The 19,247-nt window shown below is 42.2% G+C and overlaps 1 protein-coding gene across 3 annotated transcripts; it reads right to left on the bottom strand.

The window, feature by feature from the left end:
• Positions 1 to 273: 273 nt before the first annotated feature.
• lhx2b (LIM homeobox 2b) lies at positions 274 to 12,039 on the bottom strand. Of its 3 annotated transcripts, XM_069701479.1 has the most exons (6): positions 11,291 to 12,039; positions 10,620 to 10,782; positions 8,990 to 9,192; positions 7,498 to 7,868; positions 4,339 to 4,544; positions 274 to 911 (listed from the first exon to the last, which is right to left on the bottom strand). In XM_069701479.1, exons 2-6 carry the CDS (start codon positions 10,737 to 10,739, stop codon positions 621 to 623), a joined length of 1,191 nt encoding a protein of 396 aa, XP_069557580.1. In that variant the 5' UTR covers positions 10,740 to 10,782; positions 11,291 to 12,039; the 3' UTR covers positions 274 to 620. The 3 variants fall into 3 exon arrangements, with proteins under 3 accessions (XP_069557580.1, XP_069557578.1, XP_069557579.1); XM_069701477.1 differs by having other exon boundaries at positions 10,620 to 12,039; XM_069701478.1 differs by having other exon boundaries at positions 7,498 to 7,865; positions 10,620 to 12,039.
• Positions 12,040 to 19,247: the final 7,208 nt, after the last annotated feature.

Genomic DNA, 19,247 nt, shown 5'->3' with positions numbered 1-19,247 from the left:
CACACACACACACACACACATCCATGCGCACAAGCAGCAGAGCACTTCCGAGCGCTTTTGGATAAATTGACTGTACGGCACGTTGGCACTCGGAGGATATTGTAACCTGTGTTTTAATCTCAGATTTCCCTCCCCACCCCTCGTCCCCCCCTCCCCCCCAAACAAAAATTAAAAGAAAATAATTTTTTACAATCCTTCTAACAGTGACTCTTGTACAACAACATAAATACTGTGCTGGAAAAAGAAAACACAAAAAAACAACCCCCCCCCCCCCCCCGCCCCAAAAAACTAATTAAGCAGTTTCTTTTTTTCCCCTCCGCAGTCTCTTTCTGTAAACATTGATAAAAATGCAAATCAAGTCTCCTCAGTTCTTCGACAAGACAACAACATCAAAATAACAACAACTGCTCGGTCTGCGAGGCTTCGGCCGCCTCGTACGCAAACAGCCTCTAACGGACTCACAGGGAAAATCAAGTCTTTCTTTCTTTTCTTTTTTTTTTGTTTGTTTTTATGTCGTTTTTTCCTTCCTGTTTCTAATCCGGTTAAAGGTTTAGATCCAGAGTGGTGGTGGGGGGCGGGTAGAGGGAGGAGGAGGAAGGAGGGAGGAGGGAGGAGGTCCATCAGAAGAGGCTGGTCAGCGTCGTCTGCGACGGGCTCCGGCACTCGTGGACGTCCATGCCGCCCGGCACCGAGCTGAGCACGGAGGTGACGGTGGGCATGGTGGGGTTGGTCAAGTCCGTCAGGGTGGTGGGGGTGGAGGAGGGGCTCATGGAGGCGTTGGAGATCTCGGAGGCGGGGCCCGACGGCGTCCCGCCCGGCAGCGTGGAGCCGTCGGACGCCTTGTCCACGCCGGTGCTCTCCTGCCGCAGCAGGTTCCTCCTGAACTTGGCTCGAGCGTTCTGGAACCAGACCTGAAGGACACGATGGAAAAAAAACAGGTTGAACTCTGAAGAAAGAAAAAAACACAAACATACATTTATAAAAAATACGTCCCGGGGGGATCTTAAACGGTTCAGTTCAACTCGGACTAGATGTGCAGGGAGTGTTTTTAAGATATCAGTCTGTGAAGGTGGAAATCACCAAAATGCAAAAATCACTGCCATCTTAAAAAAATAAAAAATAAAAAAAGCCAACTACATATGCTGCGTTTTATGACCTTTTTCATAACTGCAAATTATGTCCTCAAAGAAAGATGTAGTTTTATCTAAAAAAAAAAAAAAAGAAGTCTTCAATCTGTTCATCTCACTTTATTTTATTTGTACTCGTTCAGACGAACTCGACCGTCACAGATGTTGCACACGATAATAAAATAGGACTTCTTGGTGCGCTGATAGAATATTAAGGCACGTAAAATAACCGCAGGACGATGCTGTGCCCATTTTTTTTCTTCCTCCCACCCACTTGAAGCTCTGGATAATCTACAGAATATCGTTTTAATTGGCAGCATTTCTTCCAATCAAAACAACGAGCCTCAGTTTATCACCGAGACCCAGTTTCTGCTGCCGAATTTCATAAACGTCATTTCTCGTTGCCGTTTGGTATTTCCACTCATTTCTGTTGCGTTTGGATTCGAGGCAGAAAACCTCCCGGCACATATCTCAAGAAACCACAAGGAAGCTGCAGATGAGGCTTCGTTATGTTTGGTGTAAATTAGTCGAAATGACCCTTTAAATATCAAATCTGGAGCTTGAAGTTTGTTCCAGAAACGTGTCGCACTGAACATCACGTCTGCTTTCCTTCCTGTCACTTCCTGCAGCAGGTAGTACAGCGTATGTGTATATATCTATATATCTATATATCTATATATAGATACACATATATACATAACAGGCTGCATCACCACACAAAGCGGCGCTGGTTAAAAACAGACACGCTGCAGCTGATTTTTGATCCATGAATGATGGAGGAGGCGGAGCCTCTGACTGGCGCTGCCTTTTAACCTCGAAGTTGCACTATTCAGTATTTTTGTGTGAGCAATGGTCATAGTGGGAAAAAAACAACCAAAAAACCCTCTCTGTTTTCTTCTTTGCGCTTTAGTGTCTTTCAGCGGGTTGTTTTGGTTTTTTTCTCGTCAGCGCCTTTTTACTTGTTCGTGCTTTCAGCCGGATTAGTTGGAAAAGCTCCACATGAACGAGTGTTCAGCAGCTGGAAGAAGCAGATTTGGTTCTCGGGAGTCGGTGGAGACCAAACACGGAGCTAAAAGCAGAAACGGACACGTTGACTCGACTGAAAGACGACTTCGAATGGAAGACGGACGTTTCTCCGATCAGCGTTAAGAGGACAGAATATATCAAAGCTGTTTTTACGTTGTTGCACATTTTCTCGTACTTTCAGTGCTGCAGCCAACGAAGCTTAAAGTACGTAGCGTTTCGTTTCGTACGCACGCAACCGGGACATTCATCGTAAAAGAAACGCGCCTTGAACTTTGACCTCGTATTCGTCGTAAAAACGAGCGGTTGCAAGTAGGAACGTCCTCACGCTTCAAATCTTCTCCTGCCGCGCTTCATCGTGCGGTAAGTTCAGGGAGGTCAAAGGTTAACGCCGGCTTTCACCCGGCTGTTATCCGAACAATCCTCAAACCGAAACTCTCGGTGTGCCTGAACGTCGGCTCGACCAATGACGGACGGAGAAAATGTCACATGACCGAAACAACGAATCAGAGACGGCGTTAAAAAAAACCTGTGTGTGTTTTTTGTTGTGTAGTTTGTAGGATTTAAGAGATTAAAATAATGATTTGGCCTCCTCGATGTCCACGTTATTTCCACCTCCCCCCCTCCCCCTCTGTTTGTTACCAGAGAGAGAGAGAGAGAGAGAGAGAGAGCGAGCGAGCGAGCATCTCCTGGTGTCTGTTTAAAGTCTGTTTGCAGATACTTCAGACTGCAGTCGAGGATAAAAGAACGCTTAGAAACACAAAGCGGGCCGGCGCTCTTCTGCTGTGGGTACAACTTAAAAAAAGAAGACAAAGAATCAAAAAAACTAAAAAAAAAGCGCCTTTACTCTTCACGGCAGAGGAAAGAAAGAAAGAAAGAAAGAAAGAAAGAAAGAAAGAAAGAAAGAAAGAAAGAAAGAAAGAAAGAAAGAAAGAAAGAAAGAAAGAAAGAAAGAAAGAAAGGCCGCAGACAAATTTTTCTTTGAATGTTTGCACATGAAAATTGGAGAAAATAATAATAACGGACCTGTGTGTGTGTGTGTGTGTGTGTGTGTGTGTGTGTGTGTGTGTGTGTGTGTGTGTGTGTGTGTGTGTGTCGGTTATTATTCTCATGTTTGCGGTGAAATGAACCGCTTCCTCCTCGTTTAGCCGAGGACCGGAAGGAAGCGACTCGTCGCTGCTCCTCCGAGTCCCCGATGCTCGTCTGTTTTCATTTTTCATAACTTTAAATTTTCCGATATCGAGAAAAAAAAAAAACAACTCCTCGTCTTGCACTCGGCGCCGAGCGTCGCGGTGACGAGCGTCGTGGGAACGAACGGCGGCGGGAGATTCGCTTCGGCTGCGATAACAGGCAGAAAAAAAAAAAGACAAAAAACTCCCAAACGCATCAAAGCAAAACGCCGCTTTGTTTTCTGCAAGCGCTAATTAAAGCAGCGGGACGGTTTCTTCTTCTTCTTCTTCTTCTTCTTCTTCTTTTTTTTTTTTCCTTCTCATAAAAAAAAACAAAAAAAAAAATCAAAAATTGGATTCAGAAACCTTTTTGTCTCCTCCTGATGATTCACCGTCGTCTTCTGTGGAAATCAAACACTCCTCTTCTTCAGTTTCATGAGTATTAACAGAGCTTTTAGTTTTTCATCTCATCCACTGGAACGCGGTACTTTATTTTTTTTTGTCTTTCATTCAGGTGCTTTTTTTTTTTTTTACTTTTCTTTTTTCATCCTTATATACGAACACACAACAACAGCCTGTTTTTTTTTCTGTTTAGTTTTTTCCTTCGACGCTGCTGATTTCTTCGAGTTTCTCTCTTCGACATGAGAAGATAGAGTAAGATGGTGGGGACGAGGGAAAAAACAACAAAAAAAGAAAAGCAAGAAAAAACAAAAAAAATCCAATCTCTGGTTATTTTCCAGTTTTCCCTGAAAGTCCTCCAAGAATTTCACTGGAATGAAAAAGCAGCAAAAAAAAAGTGAAAAGCGTCTGATTTGGCTCCCGTCAGGAAATCCTCACTTCATATATCTCCAGCGTTGGAAGCTGGTTGATTTGCATTGGAAACAAGTGGAATTCCTGCACCCTCGTTTGGCGTTCGTTTGCCTCCTCCACCCCTCCACCCTCCACCTCCCTCCCCCACCTCCGACCCCACTGCGTGGTAGTAAAAAGGACAGCGAGACTCACGCCGGTGTTTACCGTACCTGCAGGACCCGCTTGGTGAGGCCCGTCTTCTGGGCGAGCTGCTTCAGGTCCTTGGCGTCCGGGTTGTGGTTGATGGCGAAGTAGGACTTCATGGTCCTCAGCTGGTGGTGCTTGAAGGACGTCCGCATGCGCTTGGTCTTCTGACTGGAGCTGTACTGGGAGTCCCGGTCCATGGACTCGCCGTCGTTCTCGTTGCAGCTCAGAGCTGCCGGGAGGAAGAGGAAGAGGAAGAGGAAGAGGATGGTTAGGACAGGAAAAGGACTCCGGCCGGCATCGTGTCATTCCTCTGCAGCTGATTGGCTGAAAACTACGATTTTTTTTTTGATTTTTTTGACCCCTGAAACTCATAAATCTGAAAGAAGAATATCACGTTTGTCGGGAGAATAAAAGCAAATTGCATCCTGCGTTTTGTTGTTGTTTGTGTGTAAATCTCATGTTAAACCCCGACAGTGGTCTGAATATGATGGGAAGGTATTTAGGGGTGGAGCTTATGAGGAGAAAAAAACTTTATGAAAGTTTTATGAAGCTTCGTGCTGCGAATTTTTTACAACATTATCGTCCAGGTTTCTTTTTAAATTTGCTATAAATCGGCTTTTTTTCCTCGTTTAGATCCATAAAATAGATCCACAGTGACCTGACAGCTGCACAGCGTCCTCCTGTCTGTCTGTCTGTCTCTCTCTGTCTAGCTGTCTGTCTGTCTGTCTCTCTCTCTCTCTCTCTGTCTCTGTCTGTCTCTAGCTTTCTGTCTGTCTCTGTCTCTCTCTCTCTCTATCTGTCTCTCTCTGTGTTTCTGTCTCTCTGTCTCTCTGTGTCTCTGTGTCTCTGTGTCTCTGTCTCTCCATCCTTCGAGAAGGATGCAAGCTCGGCTCCAAGCAGCCACACACACACACACACACACACACACACACACACACACACACACACACACACACACACACACACACACACACACACACACACACACACACACACACACACACACACACATGTATTTCGTCCCCCAGCCTGCAAAAAGAATTTCTTGGCAAAACCCAAAGTGTTGCTGCATGCATAACAGTTCGCGTTCAATATCGGAACGTTGTAAAGCATGAATATGAAGTGAGCGAAAACCATCCGAATAACACTTCACTTAATTAGCCGAGACACACCAGGCAGAACAAATGCTGCTTTCTGGCCCGAACATATGCTGCAGCGTTTTAATAAATAAAGAAAAAAAGAAGAAGAAGAAGCGAGCAGCGTGTTTAGACGGTCTCCCGCTCGTCTTCCTCCTCCTCCTCTTCCTCACGGCGCTGCCGCGACCTCTCGGGCCGGACGTGCGGCCGCCTCGGGGTCACGCCTGCATGTTCTGCATGTTCTGTATGTGATTTGTTCAGGTGGAGCTTTTGATGTTGTTTCCAGCTGTAAACAGAAGAGGGCGCCACTGCCTCTTCACTCTCAGGCCTCTCTGCTTCACATGCACTTTCTTTAGGGGTGTTTTTTTTTTCACACATAATAGAAAAGATAAAAGAAAAGGTCTAATTTTGAAATTTGTTTTCCTTTTTTCGTGAAATCTCGTGTTGGTAAAAATTTCAGGTGACATTTGTGTCTTTTTCAAACAAGACTTCATTTGTTTTGTGAAGTCATTGGAAAAAAAAAAGAAAAAAGCGATGCTTCTTGTTCAAGAAGGGAAATAAGAAGCTTTGGAAATAAGTGGAAATTTAGTTAAATAACTTGTTGCAGCTTATTTTCTTTTTTAACTAAACTGACGTGTGAAACGGTTCAGACTCATTTCTTTCTGACCTCTCGTGGTTCTGACTGGACGTTTAGTTGGTGATGCTGCTCGTCAGGTGAACGTCTGGTGAAGGTTAAAGGGAAAGGAAAAAAAAAAAGAGAAGAAGAAGTGCGATGTGAAGCGGGCAGCGCTGCTGTTGGAGGGTTATTGTGCTCCTTCTGCTCTCTCTTCCAGTGAATAACTCATCAAATCACATTGATCTGGCTGCTACACACTCAGTTTGGCCTGGTCCCAGTGTAGAAAGTCTCCAGCAGTGTGTGTGTGTGTGGTGGTGGTGGTGGGGGGGGGGGGTCTGTAGATGTCTATGGAGCCTGACAAGTGGAAAAGGGTGAAAGCAAAAGCCGGAACATCAAAAAAAACTTCTTCTTTTTTTTTCTTTCCCCCTTTTTATTCCCCCAAAGAGGACATGGGAGGAAGAAAAAAAAAAAAGAAGCCCGACAGAGTGAGACATCCTCAGATTATTAAAACTATTTTCTATAACATCATTCAGGGAAAAAAAATAAAATACAAAATTGGAAAGCTTTAGGTTGTTTTTTTTGTTAAGAAATCTTCAAATCCAAATTGGTGACACATTCAAGCTGCGTGCAATAACTGAGGCCTAAATGAAATCATTGTTCACCCCCCCCTCCCTCCCCTTCTCCCTCTCCTCCCCCTCCAAACATTTGTTGATATGTTCCACTTTCTCCTCAATAACATATCTTTGTCTTCTGTCCTGCATGGCCTCACACTTTGGCCTGCATGCTCCTTTTCTCCCAGAAAACAGGGTTTTTTTTGGACATGAATATTCTGCTCAAAGTAAAAATAAATTAACTGCATAAACTCTTATTCTGAAAGTTCCTTCACAAAAAAAAAAAAAAAAAAAAAAGAACAAAAACAGAACAGGAACTTTATGGAAACTACTAATTTAATATAAAAGCAGTAAATTGAAGCACAAGGTGTGTAGAGGTGTTTAAACTTGAACTTTTCTTGTTGTGTCATCGCGATCAAAAGTTGAACTCCCTGCAGAAATATTACAACAATAAAAGCATAAAAAGAAGGTTGGAGTTGTCGCGTCCCCACCTCGGACAGCACAGGCACAATAATAAATCCCTATAGGAATGTTGGAAACATTTCCCATTAATGAAGTCTGTCAGCTTTAATCAGCTTTCATCACGCTTCGTGGCTCTTTGAAACAAACTCTGCGAGCGAAGTTTAGCAGATAAAGAACTCTTCTTTTCGGACCCGTTTTCGATCTGAAATCTGAGTTTCTGGAGCCTCCGAGCAGCGAACAGCGCGAATTGAACGATGTTTTCGGAAAATGATATTTTCTTTCTGAAGTCTGTCAACCTTTTATGTACAAAAACAAACTCGTTATAAATCCTTGTGTGCGCAGAAACGTCTTCCTTACCTGCGTTGTACGCCGCCAGCTCGGCCCCCGGCCCGGGACTTTTCCTCTTCCTGGGCCGCCCCTTCTGCACCGTCCCCACGCCGTTGAAGTAGGATAGTCCGAGCGTGTTGGCCGGGCCCAGGCCTTTGTGCGGCACAACGTCCGCGTGGTTAAAATGTGTCTGATATTCTCCCTGGATGAGAGTCTCAAAGTGCAGCCGACAGTACACCAGACTGTCCTTCATGCCAAAGTGGTCCCCGGTGGTGAGCATCTTGCTGCAGGTGGTGCACGTGAAGCAGTTGAGGTGGTAGACCAGGTCCCTCGCGCGCATCACCATCTCCGAGGCCGAGATGCCCAGGTGGCACCGAGCGCATCTCTGCACCGAAAATCTTCTGCGGACAACACAGAAACCTCATCAGCGGCTGCACACACACACACACACACACACACACACACACACACACACACACACACACACACACACACACACACACACACACACACACACACACACACACACACACACACACACACAGAGCCTGGCCGTGGGGGGTGTATAAGGTCTGCTGTGGCGTGTTCTTTACACGCAAACAGGCCAACTTTTACGCACTTAAAAAAAAAAAAAACTAACTGCATAAAGTTTCCTCTGCGTCATTTTAGCCAAAACTGGTAAAAAAAAAATAAATAAATAATAATAATACTGAATTGGGAGAGAAGCTGCCTCACGTGACGTTTTGATATTATCACATTTGTAATTTTGTGTAATTTCCAACAAAAAAAAAGGGGGCTAATGAATCCCACAAGCCTCCCTGTCACGGGGAGGTGGAGGATAATGGTGGTGGTGGGGTGGAGTGTGAGAGGGGGGCATTTCCCCCCACCCCCATAAAGAGCTGCTAACTCTTAAAAAAAAACTAGCTGCTCCATTATGTGGCTTTCAGTGGAGAGTTTTAGCAGCACAGACAATATGGTTCAAATCCTCTGCTGCGCTCGTTTTTTTCTTTTCTATTTCCGGTATAATGTTGGAAACTAAATAAATATATCTGTTGTAAAAAATAGTCCCATAGAAACATTTAATTATTGCACAAAAAAAAAATTAGCTTTTCGAAAAAACAAAATTTAAATCAGAGAAATAGAGGAAAAATGTAGGAATAAATAAATAAACGGATTTTTCAGAATAAAATCCAGAAACCGCTTTTTTTTGTTAATTGTGCTTCTTTTTCTTTCTTTCTTTTTTTTTTTTTTAAACATGTTTTATCTCTACTGATCTCAAACATGCTGCAGACAATACAAATATTTACACTAATGGCCTCACTGTAATTTGAAAGCACGTATTTTAGCCCCGGGGACTGAACTCAGCCCCGCGTGCTGGCCTCTTTTTTAAAAAATATAATTTATTTATTATTTATTGAAATGAAATCACGTTCTAAGTTGACTTTTGGATGGAGTGATGTTGGCGCTCCCAGGCCCCCCTCCACCGCCCAGCCTCCACCCCTTCGCTCGCGCGCCCTCCTACCTGTAGTAGTCCTCCTTGCAGTAGATGCTGCCGTCCTTGCTGAAGCAGGTGAGCTCGGACTCCAGGTTCAGTTTGCACTCGCAGCACTTGAGGCAGCGCATGTGCCACTGCTTGTCCACGGCCAGCAGGTAGTAGCGGTCCGCGATCTTCCGGCCGCAGCCCGCGCACAGAGCCACGCGCTCGCTGGTCATACACGGCATGGACTGCGGGGGGGCACGAGGGACACGGCGTTAGGGCAATTCATACAAAAAGAATATGTATAATACAAGTGGAAAGATTTTGGTCTGACATGAAGTGACCCCCAAATGCATGAGAAAGAAAAACACAATAATAATAATAATATGAATAAACTGAGAGGTCACATAAGGCAAGAAAATATCCAAAGAACATATTTTTCTAGATTTAAAACTACTACTACTAATAATAATATCATCGTTTGTACAGCCACAATAATACAAAACAGGAATATTCTCATCATTACAAACTGCCCTCTTCTGCTATAATGTCAAATATTAGAAATGTAAAAAAAAAAAGGAATATTTTTGTTCCTATAAAGAAAATAATGAGCTGCAATGACTCCAAAGAGTCTCTTCAATAAATAACACCACTCGCAAGCATCAGCTCAGGAGACAACAGGAGGCTCATAACGACACTACTCTGATTATTAATAACCCTAGACAAATAAAAACAAACACAAACCGATGTTATTTTTATTTGCTGCTTTTTGTTTGTACACCAAGGTGTGTGAACGCTGCGTGGGGGGTAGGATGGTGGGATGGGGGGGAGGTGGGGGACTCCCACTAATACTAACACTCCTTGGACGTGGACAGTGATGCTGTCACTTTCTATCAAACAACAAACTACAATTGTGTTAATAAATCGAGTTTTTTTTTTTTTAGTGGGTTTAAAACATTTTTTTTTTTAAAATCTTTGTGGTGACTGACTGGCTGCTTGTTGTTTCCGGGAGGCCTGAAGAACATGAACGCACCTCCAACCATCATTTACAAAACATGGAGGCTCAATTCAAACCCACTATTTTAAATCCCCTCCTTATGCAGTTATATTTATGAATTCTTTCCTGCCCCATAAATTCATACATTTTATTGATTCTGAATTCCTGTTTACAAAATAGAAAATGAAAGGAGAGAATCTTGGATAATAATGCAAACTTACAGCCGCGTTTTCAGCTCATTTTAATGCGTAAAAATGATATTTAATTTCTTCTGACCCGACAGGTTTTGAACTAATAAACGTCTGAATTTAAGAACACATTTGATCTTTTAGTCGCTTAAATTATTTCTAATCTCGTTCAGCTCCGTTTTTGTTTAATTTTTTATTTATTTTGAGGCTTCACTGGAACTAAAAAGAAGTTTTTAGATGAAACCAAAATGTGTCATGTTTTAGGCCCTTTTGGAGGAAGTTTTTTTTTTTCTGCCTTTTATAAAATCCTAAATGCTCGTTCTTTCTTCTTCATGATCTGTGTGTGTGTGAGTTGAGGGTATAAAACAAAGCAAAGTGCTGGGAGCTGTTCACAGTGCAGCTCCACTTGTCACATGCTTCCCCAGGAGCTGCCATGCTGCCTCGCGCTAACAAGCCGGAGAAAAAGGGGACCCATGCAGCTCGCGCTTACCGTCTCTGACTCCCCCATATCGATGGCCGAGCTGATGGCCGCCGACTCGCTCTTCCCTCTCCGGTCCATTTCCTCCACCACGCCGTGCACGTCGCCTCCAGGGAGGCCGTGGAACAGCATCGTTGCCGCAGAGGGGAGGATGTTATAACTGTTCTCTTCGGATCTGCAAGCCAAGATGTCCATCAAGAGGCGATGATATATATATATATATATATTTATATATATATTTATATATATATATATTTATATATGTATATATATATGTATATATTTATACATATATATATACATATATAAATATATATATATATATTTTTTTTTTAAAAACCAAAAAAAACCCTGCGCATGAACAACGCCACTCAGGAATCTCGTTTTTGCTCCTTTCTTGCCGTGACAAGTGAGAAATCCAGAACAGGGAGGCAAAAATATGAGGGAAAAATTGGACACGTGTTCTCCACACTACGTCTCATCTGCCAATGGAAACCGTCATCCGAATCTCTGCAGCTCTCATTATTAATAAGCTATGATTAATTCAGAAATAAGCGCTCCGATTCCGCTTCTTTTTTTTCCTTCTATTTTCTCTTAGGTGGGATTTTTCTTTTTCTATTTTTTTTTTTTTACCTACTGTCGTTTTCTATATTTTCTTTTCCAGTTACGGTGAATAAACATACCAACTATGGAAGCGCCGGCTGCATGGCTCTCAGCAGCCCGAAGTCTCCTCCTCGCCGGGAGTAGTAATGTTTCAGGATTTCGACAACAGTCTGCGAGGCATTGGCAGCAAATTTTTGTCTCCCCCCCACCCCCCCTTTTGTTTTATTTTTTTTGTTTTTTTCCTTCTTCTGCAGAACAATTAGCAACTCTGTTCAACTGGGCTGCAGCCTCGCATCAGAAAAAGAATATTTCCAAAAGCAGCTGACAGGGAGAGAGAAAGCTTCATCCTCCCTCCTTTCCTTCCAGGTTCAACAGTCCAAGTTGATGCTCGCAGCAGCTCAAACTGCGAAAAACAACAACAACAACAAAAAACCCAAATATGGGAAAAATTCAGGGTTATTTTTGTTGATTAAAATCCCGCCGGCTCGTCTGTGAGAAGCAGCAGCAGCAGCTCTCCTCCAACAGTAGTCTGTTTAGTTCATGTTTTCGTCTTTTGCCAGAGAGGCTTGCATGCATATGCGTAACGGCAGAAGAGGAGGAGGAGGAGGAGTTGCCTTCTTTTTTTTTTTTTTTTTCACGTTGACTGATGATAGGCGAGAGAGAGAGCGAGAGAGAGAGAGAGAGAGAGCTGTACCCCCCAAAACTCCGCCGTCCCTCCTTCTCAGGTCCCGGTTGGACTCTCCGCTCCTTATCAACGGGGCCCTATTGCGTCACCACGCACCATTTATGTTCATTGGCTGTTCCGCCGTCACCGAACTGTTTTGGCTCTACTTTTTTTTTTTTTTTTTTTATATACCGACCGGTCTGAAGAAGCAGCAGCAGCAGTAAACCTCCTCTTCTGTCTCCGTTACGCGCGGACCACCGGTCACCGTCCTGCCTTATCTGTCTGTCCGGAGGCTTGATAGGTCAGTTTTTGAAGAAGAAGAAGAAGAAGAAGAAGAAGAAGAAGAGGAGGAGCAGATAGTCTTCTGGAGCTCTGTGTGTTTGTGGAGGTCTGGAGGGACTTTTTTTACTCCAGTGACGCACCGAGAGAGGAAGAGTTCCACACGGCACCGGTGCTGCTGCTCAGCAGCCTCTTCCATGGCACCGAGGGGAGGGGGGGGGGGGGTAAACCTGCAGGGGCGGCAGAAGGGGGCACCAAGTGTCCCAAATCACCCTCAGAACAAAACCCACGCACCTTTTTTTTTGTTGTTGTTAAATTTTAAATCTTATTTTTCAATTGTTTTGATCGTAAAAAGGCAAAAAATTAAAACAAAAAAAAACACAAAACAAGGCAGGAAAACTGCTTTTTATTTTTCTTCTCACAAACCTCCTCCACATGTCTCCTCACATTTGGCCTGTTGTGTGTGTGGAAGGTGTAAATGTTATTTTCAACTCTAAATTCAGATAATAAAAAACAAACTTTTATTTAGCCCCTCCAAAAAATAGAAATAAATATTTGTGGCCTGGTGGAAGAGAGAGGCCTTTAAATGTCACCGTTCACCACCAAATACCAAAAACCAGCACGCTCCAAAAATGAATAAAAGAACTTTGTTATAGCAGAGAAAATGTCTTGAAGCACATCAGCAGGACTTTTTTTTTTTTTTTTTTTTTTTTTTTTAACTTATCCAATATGTTGATGCGTAAAAATCCTTTTGGCACGTTTTCGTGTCACCTGGACATTTTTCTGGTATTTCCTAGAAAGCTTCTCTCTCTCTCTCTCTCTCTCTCTCTCTCTCTCTCTCTCTCTCTCTCTCTCTCTCTCGCCCTCCCTCGCCCTCCCTGTGATTTGATATCATTTGCAACCCAGCGGCTCAGCAGCTCTCGTGTGTTTCCACCCTAAAGACGGAGCGAGCCGGTTTGGTTACAACAGCGGCAACTGATCCCGGATCCGCTCCGTCTTAATTAGCTCTCTGCTCTTAATTGGGAAGGGGCGGGGCGGTGTTGTGTGTGTGTGTGTGTGTGTGTGCGCGCGTGCGCGTGTGTTTGGGGGGGGGACTTCGTCATCAGAGGACGTGTTTGAGGACTGCAGGAAGAGAGGGGTTTTGATCTAGTACAAAAGACTGGTGTGTGTGTGTGTTTGTGTGCGTGCGTGTGCGTTTGTGTGTGTGTGTGTGTGTGTGTGTGTGTGTGTGTGTGTGTGTGTGTGTGTGTGTGTGTGTGTGTGTGTGTGTGTGTGTGTGTGTGTGTGTGTGTGTGTGTGTGTGAGGAGGAGAGAAAATGACACATTATCACATCACCGGCTTTGTGTTGTTGTTTTTTGGAAGTCAGTTAAATGAAAACCTTTCTGACTCTTAATATATCCTCTGAATAATTTCTTTATTTTCTCTTTAATATTTCTCTTCTTTTGCTAAAATACCTGCCCCCCCCCCCTCCTCCCTCCCCCTCCCTCCCGCCTCCCTCCTCCTCCCGTGCTGTATAACAGCTCGCGTTTAGGCTATTGTGAAGTTTTATAGCACAAATATGATGTTAAGCTCCTAAATCCTTATGCAAATCACCCCCCACCCCCCAACACACACACACACACACACACACACACACACACACACACACACACACACACACACACACACACACACACACACACACACACACACACACACACACTTTCTCTCTCTCTGTAATACCCTTAATTGAATACATGCATATTTATCATGTGCGTTTTTCTATCTGCTACATAAGGCTGGGCTTTATACATTAAACATAGCAGCAGCAGCGGGCATGTCTGCAGGGCGTGTATGAAATATGATATTAGGTGGTAGGTTGGTGTGAGATTATAAGAAAAAAAAAGAAGAAAAATATCAGTTTGTATGTGTTTGTAATCTGAAAGGCTCGTTTTTTTTTTTTTCTTTCTCTGCTTTCACTGGAGAATGAATGAATGAAGAGGATTTATGTAAATACAGATCCGGACTGTGTGTGTGTGTGTGTGTGTGTGTGTGTGTGTGTGTGTGTGTGTGTGTGTGTGTGTGTGTGTGTGTGTATATACGTTGAGGATATTCTCGGCAACGTGTGCTTTATAATATTAACACAGCATGAGGAGGAGTGAAGAAGATGATAATTAATATCAGTATCCGAGTGTATGGAGGCAGAAGAGTGCAGTCCAATATTTAATTCATCTGTGGTGCGTTTATTTAAAAAGGTAAAACTGAATTAATTACAGCACTACCATCCTCCCTCTCACACACACACACACACACACACACACACACACACACACACACACACACACACACACACACACACACACACACACACACTCTTCTTCTTCTTGTTTTTTTCCTCTTTAACACGGGGGCAGTAGACTCCCATCTTCAGTTCTGGGAGATAAAAACGATGCCACAAAGAGAATCAAAAGAAAACTGAACATCATGTTGTCACGGAGGAATTATTCCTTCTGTACACATGCAGCCTCTATTAGTTTTATAACAACCATCTAAAGTTATAATATATTGTATAATTAAAAAGCCACATCTGGAGATTCACCTTCATGTAAAAAAGTTAAGTAAATAATAATAAAAAAAAAGGTCCTCTGCAAATTTTACACAAAAACCTAAAATACAGATTGAGGATAAATTTCAATACAAATACAGATGATGCAGTCAAAAGTATTGAGTTTATCGTTGAGTAAATTACTCTAAATATTCTGTTAAATTGTAACTTTTATCTTTGAGGTTTGGTTGAAACCATTTCAGAATATTTTTTTTTATGCAATTTTGGTATCTGCATTTTATTTTGAAATCTTTACAGAAGGGCTTGTTTAGACAACAGGACACCAGGAAACCATAGAAATGCTCTCTGATTATCTATTCTGGTATCTGTCCCTGTAAATGTTCGCTCGTGTGCACGGTGCAATTTATTTTTCAAAATAAAAGCAATCCATAATTATTTTTTTAATCTTATTTTTGCATAAATTAGATCAAGTTTATTTATTTTTTTAATTGCTGCCACAAACACACATTTCAGCTTCTCGTTTCTTACGCTGATGTCATGAGCAGGGCCGTAACCAGGACTTTAGAGTCCCCCCCCTTCCCCTCCCACCTCCCTCTGCCCAAAACATGTTTAACCAGACACCATCAAAAAAAAAAAATCACTGAAGTCTTTAAATTAGTTTTGTTTTGCACAATTTACATATTTTTTTATATAATTAACTTCTGAAGTATGTTTTCTGGAGGTTTTTGTTCCCTAATTTGAATTTTTTTTTTAAATCACTACACACACATCTACAGGAAATACACAATCTTATATCCTTTATGTCTAAAAACAATCGCAGGTAAATAAACAAAAATCAGCAGCTCCAGTTTAATTGTTACAAGTAAACACATTTTATATCACGTGATTTAATCCAGCTTCTCTGACTTTTACAAATCACATTAAAAATATTTCTTTTGCATATTTACATCTTATTAATTAAAGTTTAACGCCAAAACTATTCACAGTTTCCCGCAAAAAAAAACTTGCCTCCGATCAGAGTGGAAGGACAGCGAGACCGACGATGTTTGAGGCACAACTGCGCACAAATCAAACGCACCCGTTAATCGGCTTCGACTGACAAACAGGTGAAACCAATCTGAAGTTCAAATCTGACCTGACATCAGCTCGGAAACAGCAAGTTTACACAAATACACCCAATAATGAGTGTGTGTGTGTGTGTGTGTGTGTGTGTGTGTGTGTGTGTGTGTGTGTGTGTGTGTGTGTGTGTGTGTGTGTGTGTGTGTGTTGCTGTTTGTCGACCCCTAAAATGCTGATGCAGCTCCACTGATTACTTCTTGTCCCCCGTAATGATTTCCAAACAGGGCGGCCATCAATAACACAAATCTGCATTTCTCAGAAAAACAGGCGTCGGGGCTCCTGGCATCTTTTTGATCTCTTCCCCCCCTTTTTTTTTTTTTTTTTTTTCTTTTTAATTGTGTTCTGCGTGAAGGTAGCGGGTGGGGTGGGGGGGGGGGGGGTAGCGTTGACTTTAATGGGATGCTGCTGCTGCTGGAGGTGGAGGGTTACACGCTCTCCGAGGAGCGACTCGGCTGTAATTAAGAAAAAAAAAAGGGTGAACAAAGCAGAGGAGACTGAAAACACATGAAAGGGAGGAAGAGGATCATCGTCGTCGTCGTCATCGTGTGCACATAGGAAGTCACACCTGAGCCTCTCGCTATCAAGTACATCAGATCATTACCATTCAAAACCATCTTTAACCCCGGTGGTTCCCAACCTGAGGGTCAGGGCCCCCCTAAGAGGTCACTGGAAACAAGACAACATTTTGTTCTTTCTCGTTCTTTCCAGATCTTTCGGTTGCGTCTCCTGGTTTTCTTCGGCCGGTACGTGGAGCCTTGGAGTAATTTCCACCCTCCGTGTGCTCCATCCTCAGTAACTGCCGTTACATCCAAGACAAACACGCAAAACACGTAACGAGCTTCAGGGAAACGTCACTCACAATTTTTTAGGCTCTGTAAGTTTAATACGTTACGTTAGTTTACTGACTTAATAAATCCACGTTGACTTTTTCTCGTGGATTCGGCACAGCTATGTCCGGAAATAAAAGTACTGCGTTTGATCCGTCCATCCACCCCGACCTCCTCCGTACGTCGCATCTCCTTCTGTGACGCCGACGGCTTTAAAAAAAAAAGTTTTCGTGTTTGATGCATCTGGAAGGAGAACGAGCTGTTTTTATATTTCTTCGTTTCCTGCACAGAGTTTATTTACAGAGAAGTGCATGATGGGTAACCGTTGGTCGCACTTGTCCCACAGAGGAGCCGAATGTCAACAGAGCCTCACGCTGACGTCCAAGTCGAGCGTGCTGATTGGTTGATCCGACTTCCTGTTCTGGACCGAAATCCCGTGAGTTGCTGCTTAGGTTGATTGTAAAGTGTCAATCAGGTGGCCCCTCCCCTTTCACCGCCTAACAACCAATCACAAGCATGGCGTCCCTCCCGTTGTTCCAAATGAAAACGTAGGCCAGCAGGGGGAGCAGCTCGTCCTCTGGTGGACACAAACGTTATAACGGCAACACGTAAAAATACAGAAGTGACACAAGCGAACGTCACCTGCTCACGTGTTTTTTTGTAGAAACATAATTTCAGCTTTTAATTTAAATTCATCTCTCAGCTCTCTAACAAAGTTATTAAAAAGCTCAAAATGGAAAATCTCAAGTGACAGTTTTATAAAAGAAGCAGGAGATTTTTTTCAATGCTGTGATTTTAGGTACGTCGACGCTTTACTGATTCAACAAAAAAAATCTCTTTTGTTCATAAACGTCAAACCGTACAACTAGAACCTGGAGGAAGGGAAGGAACCGGGACCGGAGAACTGGGACCGGACCGAAGAACCGGGACCGGGACCGGACCGGCACACCTCAGCATCCATCCATTAGTGAGTCCTTTAAAATGAATGGAGATTATTTCCTCGACGCAGATCTCAATCAAAACAGCAGAAAAACTGCACGTTGGACAGAAACTCAGCAACTCTTTCTGTATACATATAAAAAAAAAAAACTTGACATTTTCTTTCCATTCTGTGATTCTGAGCTTTTTTTTTCAGAAACAAATGCTTTGTGTGAATTAGAAATTGTTGTATTTGTCTTTTTTTTCTTTTTATAGTTATTTATAATCATTCCAGTTATAGTGAAGTTCACTGTTTTAGTGAATTCAAGTCATTTTAGACCATTAGGTTTATTTTTAATATCTCCTTCCTCTAGAACATATCTTTATCACTGATCTCACATTTCCAGGTCATTTTTCTTACATCCTAATATCGATGTTGGCATCAGTCAGCCATCAGACTCATTTATGTACTTGGACTGTTACTGATGCATCGATGTATTGTTTTAATTTGAAAAACCACTGCTGAGCTGTTTAAACTGCTATAATGCATCATATTTTACAAACTGATTACACGTTTTCTTTGTAAAACCTTAATTTTCCAGATGTCAGATAAACAAAAATGTAGGAAAATGTAGAAACATTTGTATTATAAAGTATAAAGGAAATTAAAATGAGAATACTCAAGTAAAAGAAATTAGAAGTTGACTTTAAAGCACAAGTAATCGATAATACCTACCTAATAATAATAATCTGGAGCTCCTCGTCTGTACGACACATACAGCAAAAAGTGACTGAAATAATCTGCTTACATTGACATAAATATAATTTCCCTGCAGCTGATCTGTGCACCTTTTCATATTTTTGGTCCCTCTTCCTTATTAATAATCATATTTCAGACTGTGTAAAAAGAAAATTCAAAACAACAAACTTTATAAAAAGTTTTAGATTTTATTTATTATTAATTTAAAAGAAAGAGCGTTTTGATTTCGATCAAAGCGAGTCGGACTCCTCAGAGGACGCGTCGTCTGGAGAATCAGAACCTTACTGCAAAGCATGCTGGGTAGTGTTTCTAAATAACTTCATTTGATGAAGTAAGTCATGATTTTAAGATCTAAAAGTGACATTTAAACTCATCTGGTTACAAGGAGGTGATAATAAGAGATTTTACATTAAAAAACAGTAAAATGTGGTTTTCCTTCGTTCCCATATAAAAAAAAAAAAAACAAAACTTTGTCATCGTAAATCAAATTGAACTGTTGTAAAGATTTTAATTTTTGCACTTTAAACAATTGAAGTGTAACTTTCTACGACCAAAAACTTGTAATTAGTTATTCATGTTATGTGTTTACAGCTCAAATTCTCTCTTCTTTCTTTTATTTATTTTCCACTGTTTCACTTTTATTTTGATAAGCGCACAACAGAAAATAGAGGATGTGGTAGTTCAGATATTTTCTTAACGAGCAGCCTTTAAGGACGAAACCGGCACAATAACACCTGAACACGAGCGTGGCAGCAAAACTGTGATTTTAAATTCTAATTGGGGCGGAATTACTTTTATTTTACTGCACGATGGCTGAAATAATCAAAGGCAGCCGTTAAGTGCAGGGAGACGTCTTCAAATGGACCGAGGGAAGAGAGAGGAGTAAATGTTGGGGGGGGGGGGGAGGGGAGTTCATCAGTGTAT

The sequence above is a fragment of the Brachyistius frenatus genome, unplaced genomic scaffold, assembly GCF_029030835.1.
Source record: "Brachyistius frenatus isolate BFR_SWC_R1_liver_20210118 unplaced genomic scaffold, ASM2903083v1 Contig_37, whole genome shotgun sequence".
In the NCBI taxonomy this organism is placed as follows: Eukaryota; Metazoa; Chordata; class Actinopteri; family Embiotocidae; genus Brachyistius; species Brachyistius frenatus.
The sequence above is the reverse complement of the archived record's forward strand: the minus strand, read 5'-3'. Positions and strand labels throughout refer to the sequence as shown.